This window comes from Leucoraja erinacea, unplaced genomic scaffold, assembly GCF_028641065.1.
Source record: "Leucoraja erinacea ecotype New England unplaced genomic scaffold, Leri_hhj_1 Leri_65S, whole genome shotgun sequence".
NCBI classification, from domain to species: domain Eukaryota; kingdom Metazoa; phylum Chordata; class Chondrichthyes; order Rajiformes; family Rajidae; genus Leucoraja; species Leucoraja erinaceus.
In genome coordinates this window covers 490,001-500,000 of record NW_026576575.1, presented here as the reverse complement: position 1 = coordinate 500,000, position 10,000 = coordinate 490,001, and the positions used below count along the sequence as shown (strand labels likewise).

General features: G+C 49.6%; 1 protein-coding gene across 4 annotated transcripts in view; it reads left to right on the top strand.

The window, feature by feature from the left end:
- atat1 (alpha tubulin acetyltransferase 1) overlaps positions 1–10,000 on the top strand; it is a 33,587-nt gene that overhangs the window by 9,210 nt on the left and 14,377 nt on the right. For 3 of the 4 annotated variants that reach the window (XM_055631143.1, XM_055631146.1, XM_055631147.1), the window contains 4 exons: positions 2,102–2,215; positions 4,925–5,026; positions 7,009–7,054; positions 9,683–9,766. In XM_055631143.1, the coding sequence (XP_055487118.1) occupies positions 2,102–2,215; positions 4,925–5,026; positions 7,009–7,054; positions 9,683–9,766 (346 nt within the window). The remainder of the gene's footprint in view (positions 1–2,101; positions 2,216–4,924; positions 5,027–7,008; positions 7,055–9,682; positions 9,767–10,000) is intronic. The other variant, XM_055631144.1, reaches the window with a different exon arrangement.

Here is a 10,000-nt window from a genome sequence, read left to right as displayed (position 1 = left end):
GGATACCGGGCCCACAGTGCACACACGGATACCGGGCCCACAGCGCACACACGGATACCGGGCCCACAGCGCACACACGGACCGGGGCCCACTGGGCCCACACGGATACGCCCACACACACGGATACTGGGCCCACAGCGCACACACGGATACCGGGCCCACAGCGCACTCACGGATACTGGGCCCACAGCCACAGCGCACACACGCACACACGGATACTGGGCCCACAGCGCACACATGGATACGGGGCCCACAGCGCACACACGGATACCGGGCCCACAGCGCACACACGGATACCGGGCCCACAGCGCACACACGGATACTGGGCCCACAGCGCACACACGGATACTGGGCCCACAGCGCACACACGGATACCGGGCCCACCGCGCACACCCGGATACTGGGCCCACAGCGCACACACGGATACCGGGCCCACAGCGCACACACGGATACCGGGCCCACAGCGTACTGGGCCCACAGCGCACACACGGATACTGGGCCCACAGCGCACACACGGATACTGGGCCCACAGCGCACACACGGATACTGGGCCCACAGCGCACACACGGATACTGGGCCCACAGCGCACACACGGATACCGGGCCCACAGCGCACACACGGATACCGGGCCCACAGCGCACACACGGATACTGCGCCCACAGCGCACATACGGATACTGGGCCCACAGCGCACACACACACGGATACTGGGCCCACAGCGCACACACGGATACTGGGCCCACAGCGCACACACGGATACCGGGCCCACAGTGCACACACGGATACCGGTCCCACAGCATGCGTGGGTAGTCGACATCCCTACCGCATTTTTTAATTGTGACGCGGCTGATGGGCCTCCCCCAACTGCGCAGGCGCGGATGGTCGGAAATATCCAGGTACAGGTTCACAATCTCTTATCCGAAAACCTTGGGACCAGACACTTTTCGGATTTTAGAATTTTTCGGATTTCGGAATGGAAGATTTTTTAGCGTAGATTTTAACCGGGTGGCTCAGTGGTAGAGTGCTCGGCTCGTGGCCGCAAGGTGGCGAGTTTGCGCCTCGATCCCGGCAGTTACTCAGTGAGGGAGGTAGCGCTCTCTTGTCACCCTAGCGGGGCTACATGGCCTTAGGTGGCCCAGCTCGGGGATTCTTGAATCCCCCGAATAAATAATTAAAAAAAAAAGATAAAACATTAGGTAAAACTTTAAACATAAACTGGCTCAAACTAAACTAAACTAAGCTAAACACATGAAAATATACTTACATGCAGTGTTCAGTTTTTGGAGCTTTTTGGTTTTCGGAATTTCTGATAAAAGGTTGTGAACCTGTACACAAATCATCCCGCGGGCCTGATTGGACCCCTTCACGTCTCTCCGTGCGTGCGCAGTGGGCCCGGTGTCCACGCGTGCGCAGTTGGAACAGGCTCACTGGGCTGGCAAATTTCCCCAAATCTCCCCCAAATCATTTCATTTCCTTAAAATTACCCGAAGACGACCAGAATTTCCCGAATTTCGGGTAATTTCCTTCAAAGCGGAAACACTGATCTCTGTATCATTTTGTACGTGAATCGGTGGGGGATCAAGCTCCTGTATCAGGGGGGGGGGGGGATGTCAGCACCCGCGCGCCGGGCGATCTGACCCGGGTCGGGGCTTGTCGATCATCGTGCGGCTTTTGGAGCTCCCAACATCGGTCTCTTGCCCGAGACTGCAGGCTCCGTGATGTTAAAGTCTGCAGGAGCGTCGATCCCATGCAAGGTATCGCAGGCTCCGATGGTAAGTGTACGCCCCACGGTGGGGCTCAAAGTCAGTCCTGAGCAAGGCCGCCAGCTCCATGATGTTAGGCTGCAGAGCGACCAGAGATACGATCCGGAAAACATTCGCATCCCCGGCAAGGTAAGAGTGAAAATAAAAGTTTCCCCCGACCCCCCCGAATAAAACAAACCAGTGAACATTAACAGAAACTTTAAAAACACACTAGAAATAACAAAACAAAGACGAAAAGACAGACAGACTGTCGGCGAGGCTGCCATCGCTGACAGTGCCACTCAGTGGATGTAGCCGTTCGTCTGCTCAGTAACCCCCCCCCTGGGCTTCTCTTTGTAGGACGGGCAAGGTACCCACCACGAGATGGAGCCGCTGTGCGTGCTGGACTTCTACGTACACGTCTCATTGCAGCGACATGGTTATGGCAAGGAGCTGTTTGACTACATGATCCAGGTACAAGCTGAAGCTACAACCTGCAGCAGAGAGGGTGGCCAAATACACGCCAGTCTGCAGTCTGGAGCAGCAGTGGTCTAGTCATAGAACCGCTGCTCCAAAGCTGCCGCAACCCAACCCGGGGTCCGATCGCCCGACGCGGGGGAGCTCAGATTCCCCTCCCCCCCCATGCGGGAGCTTGATCGCCCCGACGCGGAGGGCCCAACCACCGGCTACGGGAGCCAAGATCGGCCCCGTCAACGGCGGGCTCAAGGCTCCCGAGAACAAAGAAGGGAAGAGATTGAACTTTTTGTTTCGCCTTCCTTCCATCACAGTGAGGAAAGTAGAGGAGCCACTGTGGTGGATGGTTGCGTTAAAATGTATTTAGTGTGTCTTGTTGCTTTTTATTTGTATGACTGTACGGTGAATCAAATTCCTGGTATGTTGCAAAACATACTTGCCTAATAAAGCATGATTATGATTACAGGGCCTGAGACCCAGATTCATTCCTACTTACGGGTGCTGTCTGTAAGTTTGCACGTGGGTTTACTCCGGGTGCTCCGGTTTCTTCCCGCACTCTAAAGACGTACGGGCTTGTAATTTACTTGACTCCGGTAAAACAATTGTCAGTTGTCCCTAGTGTGTGTAGGATAGTGCTAGTGGTCGCTAACTGGCATGGACTCAGTGGGCTGAAAGGCTTATTTCAGTGCAGTATCTCTAAACTAAACTCTGAAAGCTAGTCGAGCCGCCGCCACCTCACAGCGCCAGAGATTCAGATTCCTTCCTGGCCTTGTGGAGTTTGCACGTTCTCCCCTGTGGGCACTTGGGTTCCCTCCGGATTAACTCTGGGTTCCGTTAGATGGTAAGGCACAGAAGCAGAATTAGGCCATTCGGTCTCTGACAATTTACAGAAGCCAATTATCCTACAAACCCTGCGTGTTTCCGGGAGGTGGGAGGATACTGGAGCATCTGGAGAAATCCCACGCGTCGCAGGGAGAACATGCAAACTCCACACAGACAGCACCTGAGGTCAGGATCGAACCCAGGTTGCTGGCACTGTCAGGCAGCAACTCGACCGGTGTGCTAATTGGCCGCCTCTGGGGGAAAATAAAAGGAAAAATATATGTTGTGGGTAAGGATGTTGCAAATTTGAGAAGATGGTGCCATAGGGAGAGGTTGAGCAGGCTGGGTCTCTATTCCTTGGAGTGCAGGAGGATGAGGGGAGATCTTGTAGAGGTGTATAAATTCATGAGAGGAATAGATCGGGTAGATGCTCAGAGTCTCTTGTCCAGAGTAGGGGATTCGAGGACCAGAGGACATGGGTTTAAGGTGAAGGGGGAAAGATCTAACAGGAATCTGACTTTTTCATGTGAAGGGTGGTGTGTGTATGGAATGAGCTGAAGAGAGGAGGTAGTTGAGGCTGGGACTATCCCAAAGTTTAAGAAACAGTTAGAAAGGTTCATGGATGGGACAAGTTTGGAAGGCTATGGACCAGGCGCAGGCAGTTTAGGTGGGATATGTTGGCCAGTGTGGGCAAGTTGGGCTGAAGGGCCTGTTTCCATGCTGTGTGACTTTGACTGTATGTTTCCTACCTCTAGCGGGTCCAATCCCTTAATAACTTTACATGCCATTGAAACATATAAGATTATTAAGGGATTGGACACGCTAGAGGCAGGAAACGTGTTACCGATTTTGGGGGAGTCCAGAAGCAGGGGCCACAGTTTAAGAATAAGGGGTCGGCCATTTAGAACGGATGATGAGGAAACACCTTTTGACCCAGAGAGTTGTGAATCTGTGGAATTCCCTGCCTCAGGTGGAGGCCAATTCTCTGGATGCTTTCAAGAGAGAGTTAGATTGGGCTCTTAAAGATAGTGGAATTGGGAGATATGGAGAGAAGGCAGGAACGGGGTACTGATTGTGGATGATCAGCCATGATCACAGTGAATGGCGGTGCTGGCTGGAAGGACCGAATGGCCTCCTGCTGCACCTATTGTCTGTTGACTCTGTGAAATTCCTGCTTGCTGCAACACCACAGAGTATTGAAACACAAATACAGGGCAGTTGAACTGAACGGTTCTGTATTTATGTTCACCATATTGTGTTGTGCTGCAGCAAGCAAGAATTTCATTGTCCTATCTGGGACACATGACAATAATGCCCTTGTCCCACTTGGGAAACCGGAACGGAAACCTCTGGAGACTTTGCGCCCCACCCAAGGTTTCCGTGCGGTTCCCGGAGGTTTTTGTCAGTCTCCCTAATAGTCGAAAGTGGTTTCCGCTTCTTCTATCCTCCAGCAAATATTTCAAAAAATTCAAAATCGGGCCGCGACTAAAAATAGATTGCAGTTTTAAAAATCGGTGATTTTTTAGTGGAAGCCGGTTGCGATGTAAGTTGAAGGTGGTTGCCGGAGGTTGCAGGTGGTTGCCAGAGGTTGCCGGAGGTTGCAGGTCTTGCCTTCCACCACCTGCAACTTCCGGCAACCACCTGCAACCTCCGGCAGGTTGAATTTTTGATTTAAAAAAAAATAATCACCGGATCATAGAAGCGAAACCACTTTCGACCATTAGGGAGACTGACAAAAACCTCCGGGAACCGCACGGAAACCTTGGGTGGGGCGCAAAGTCTCCAGAGGTTTCCGTTCAGGTTTCCTAAGTGGGACAGGGGCATAAGTCTCTTGACTTGACTTGACTTGAACAAACATTAAAGACTTGTTTCCATTGTTTGTGGCAGTATGAAGGGATACAGCCTTCCCATCTGGCCATCGATCGCCCATCCAGCAAGTTCCTCAGCTTCCTCAGGAAACATTATCACCTTGCAGCCACGATTCCACAGGTGAGCTCACCTGGAGTTCAGTCGTACGATGCTGGTTGTAGGATCCCTCCTGGATGTGGGGCTGTGCTTCCTTAAATTCCATCAGAGACCGTTTAGTCTATGGTCACGTGGATGGAGGTACAGTGAGAAGCTTTCACTTTGCATGTTGTCAGTGCAGAGGCAATGCATGATTGTAATGAACCCTGCTGCCCTGCACAGGGACAGGATAAAGGGAATAATAACCTTTAGTGCAAGGCAAAGTCCGATTAAACATAGCCCGAGCAAGGGTTTCCAATCACAGTAGCTCAGGACCGTAGCTGAGAAGGAACTTCCTAATCTGAGGAAAGACATTCTTGCCATAGAGGGAGTACAGACAAGGTTCACCAGACTGATTCCTGGGATGGCAGGACTTTCATATGAAGATATGACTTCAGAATTAAGGGACAGAAGTTTAGGGGTAATATGAGGGGGAACTTCTTTACTCAGAGAGTGGTAGCGGTGTGGAATGAGCTTCCAGTGGAAGTGGTGGAGGCAGGTTCGTTGGTATCATTTAAAAATAAATTGGATAGGCATATGGATGAGAAGGGAATGGAGGGTTATGGTATGAGTGCAGGCAGGTGGGTCTAAGGGGAAAAAAAATTTTGTTCGGCACAGACTTGTAGGGCCGAGATGGCCTGTTTCCGTGCTGTAATTGTTATATGGTTATATGGTTATAAGAAAGACTGGATAGACTCGGCTTGTACTCGCTAGAATTTAGAAGATTGATGGGGGGATCTTATAGAAACTTACAAAATTCTTAAGGGTTTGGACAGGCTAGATGCAGAAAGATTGTTCCCGATGTTGGGGAAGTCCAGAACAAGGGGTTACACAGTTTAAGGATAAAGGGGAAATCTTTTAGGACCGAGATGAGAAAAACATTTTTCACACAGAGAGTGGTGAATCTGTGGAAATCTCTGCCACAGAAAGTAGTTGAGGCCACAGTTCATTGGCTATATTTAAGAGGGAGTTAAATGTGACCCTTGTGGCTAAAGGGATCAGGGGGTATGGAGAGAAGGCAGGTACGGGATACTGAGTTGGATGATCAGCCATGATCATATTGAATGGCGGTGCAGGCTCCAAGGGCCGAATGGCCTCTACTCCTGCACCTATTGTCTATGTTTCTTTCGTCAGAGGGTTGTGAATCTGTGGGATTGTGCCACAGAGGCCTGTGGAGGCCATCAATGGATACTTTTCAGACAGAGATAGAAGATAAATTCTTGATTAGAACGGGTGTCAATGGTTGTGGGGTGAAAATGGGATTAGGAGACCAAGATCAGCCATGATAGACAACAGGTGCAGGAGTAGAGGCCATTCAGCCCTTCGAGCCAGCACCGCCATTCACTATGATCACGGCTGATCATCCACAATCAGTACCCCGTTCCTGCCTTCCCATATCCCTTCACTCCGCTATCTAACTCTCTCTTGAGAGCATCCAGAGAATTAGCCTCCACCGCCTCCCGAGGCAGAGAATTCCACAGAATCACAACTCTATGGGTGAAAACATTTTTCCTCATCTCCGTTCTAAATGGCCGACCCCTTATTCTAAAACTGTGGCCCCTGGTTCTGGACTCCCCCAACATCGGGAACATGTTTCCTGCCTCTAGCGTGTCCAATCCCTTAATAATCTTATATATTTCAATAAAATCCCCTCTCATTTAAATTCCAGTGTATACAAGCCCAGACGCCCCATTCTTTCAACATACGACAGTCCCGCCATCCCGGGATTGAATGGCGGAGTGGACTCGATGGGCTGAATGGCCTAATTTTACTCCAATAACATGTGAATATTCTCAACGTTGCCTTGCCGATGTCTTTCCTCCGTGTTCTTGGCCTGGTTGTGTCTGTGTACAGTCCTGTGTTACTACTTTAAACCAGGGATGTATGCGTGTGGCCAAGAGCCAAAAGCTAACCGCATTCGATGGATGAACTAACAGGGTCCTTTTTCTATCTGTTTCCTCTTCCAGGTTAACAACTTTGTGGTGTTTGATAGTTTCTTCAGGGACAGACAGCGTAAGTTCCAGCTATTCTATATAACGGATGGCATTTAATGTTGGCTGGGCCCACCAGATTGTGCCAATTCAGAATGGGCAATGGGCAGGCCAGAACAGAGCTGACCAGCCCTCCCGTCTGACATGGGGGCAGAATTAGGCCATTCAGCCCATCGTGTCTACTGCTCCATTCGAACCTCTCGAGCAGTGGGGGAGTCTAGGACCAGAATAAAATGCTGGGGTAACTCAGCGGGTGAGGCAGCATCTCTGGAGAGAAGGAATGGGTGACGTTTCGGGTCGAGGCCCTTCAGACCCGAAACGTCGCCTGTTCCTTTTCTCCAAAGATGCTGCCTCACCCGCTGTTACTCCAGCATTTTGTGTCTACCTTCGATTTTAACCTGCATCTGCAGTTCTTTCTTATTCGGAATAAAAGGACTTGCCTTTGGAATGAAAATGAGGAGGATTTTCTTTAGCCAGAGGGTGGTGAATCCATGGTATTCATTGCCACAGATGGCAACTCATATGTTGAGAGAATGGAGCGGCTGGGCTTGTATACTCTGGAGTTTAGAAGGATGAGAGGGGATCTTATTGGAACATATAAGACTATTAAGGGATTGGACACGCTAGAGGCAGGAAACATGTTCCCGATGTTTGGGGGAGTCCAGAACGGAGATGAGGAAACACTTTTTTACACAGAGAGTGGTGAGTCTGTGGAATTCTCTGCCTCAGAGGGCGGTGGAGGCCGGTTCTCTGGATACTTTCAAGGGCGAGCTAGATAGGGCTCTTAAAGATAGTGGAGTCAGGGAATATGGGGAGAAGGCAGGAACGGGGTCCTGATTGTGGATGATCAGCCATGATCACATAGCTCTCTCTTGAAAGTATCCAGAGAACCGGCCTCCACCGCCCTCTGAGGCAGAGAATTCCACAGAACAACTCTCTGTGAGATAAAGTGTTTCCTCATCTCCGTTCTAAATGGCTTACCCCTTATTCTTAAACTGTGTGGCCCCTGGTTCTGGACTCCCCCAACATCGGGAAGATGTTTCCTGCCTCTAGCGTGTCCAAACCCTTAATAATATTATATGTTTCAATAAGATATCCTCTCATCCTTCTAAACTCCAGATTATATAAGCCCAGCTGCTCCATTCTCTCACCATATGACAGTCCCGCCATCCTGGGAATTAACCTTGTAAACCTATGTTCTCAATTTTGTATTTTAATATAAATCTGTGTTTTTGATGCTATTTAACTGCCTATATCCTTAAGGGCCTGTCCCACTTGGCGATATTTTTGGCGACTGTCGGCATCATTGACTGACGTATCAGGTCGCCGAAAAATTTGCGGCGTGATGACGTATTTGACGATGACGCGCTGTGTTTTTTTCAAGTATCGCAACATTTTTTTGTCGCCGCTGGAGTTTGAAATGTTCAAAATCTTTTGTCGACACTGATATGACGCTGGCAGTCGCTGCAAAAAGTGGGACAGGATTGTTTTAAATTGTATTTCCATTTAGACCTGTGTTTTTTTTGTGGAAAGCACTTTGGGTTGCAGTCAATTGTATGAAAAGTGCTATATAAATAAAGTTATCATGAAGTGAATATTCTAAATCAGCATCTGTGGAAAAAGTTCACTTCGAAACAGACAAAGACAACCGTTAAGACCATTCAAAGCTGTAATTTTAACATCCGACGGGCGTGGTTCTAGCGACCCAGAGGCAACAGTGTATGTCTGAGTTCCCCAGCAACACACACACAGAAACACCAGAAAACGGGGGTTAATATACCTCCAGACTCAATATCAATTGCATGAGGTAATGTCCCAAGAAATATCAGCCACCTCCAAATATGGAGTTGTTTTTCACTCGTTGCCAAAAGCCAGGCATTCCAATGCGACTAGTAATCCTCCCCTGCCCCCTTCTTAGTGGTTTAAACTATTAAACTAAAAAAAAATCAAGCCATGATATTTGGCCAAGTATCCCACAATGCAATAGCAATTGCCTCTTTACAACAGGACAGCTTAAATATGACAACAACCGATAATAGTAACTCTTTCATCTGCAGTTCCATCTTTCTATCTTTCGGCTTGTGTTCACTGGAGTTTAGAAGGATGAGGGGGGGGATCTTATAGAAACATATAAAATTATAAAAGGACTGAACAAGCTAGATGCAGGAAAAATGTTCCCAATGTTGGGCGAGTCCAGAACCAGGAGCCACACACAGCCTTAGAATAAAGGGGAGGTCATTTAAGACTGAGGTGAGAAAAAAACGTTTTCACCCAGAGAGTTGTGAATTTGTGGAATTCCCTGCCACAGAGGGCAGTGGAGACCAAGTCACTGGGTGGATTTAAGAGAAAGTTGATAGAGCTCTAGGGGCTAGTGGAGTCAAGGGATATGGGGGAGAAGGCAGGCACGGGTTATTGATTGGGGACGATCAGCCATGATCACAATGAATGGCGGTGCTGGCTCGAAGGGCCGAATGGCCTCCTCCTGCACCTATTTTCTATGTTTCTACATATCCCGTGCAAAATGCATTTGGCCTCAGGGACACAAAATCACAGTTGAAGGGGGGGGGGGGGGGTTAGGCTGGGAGGTGCAGGCAGGTTTGTTTTACCGTCACTGACGGCTGTTGCTCATTCTCTTCCCCCTGTGTGGCAGTGCGCAGGACGAGACTGGTCCACAGAAGCATCACTAAGAAGGTGGAGCAGGATATCAAACCGTACTCCATCACCGTGCGGGAGGGTAAGTGTGTGTACGCGCGGCAGGAGAGTTACTGCCTCGCAGCGCCAGTTGTTAAACGATGGGATAGTCCCAGCCTCAACTGCCTCCTCTGGCCTCTTGTTCCATAAACCCACCACCCTCTGTGTGGAAAAAGGTACCCCTCGGATTCCTATTAAATCTTTTCCCCTTCACCTTGAACCTGTGTCCTCTGGTCCTTGATTCCCCAACTCTGGGCAAGAGACTCTGTGCATCTAC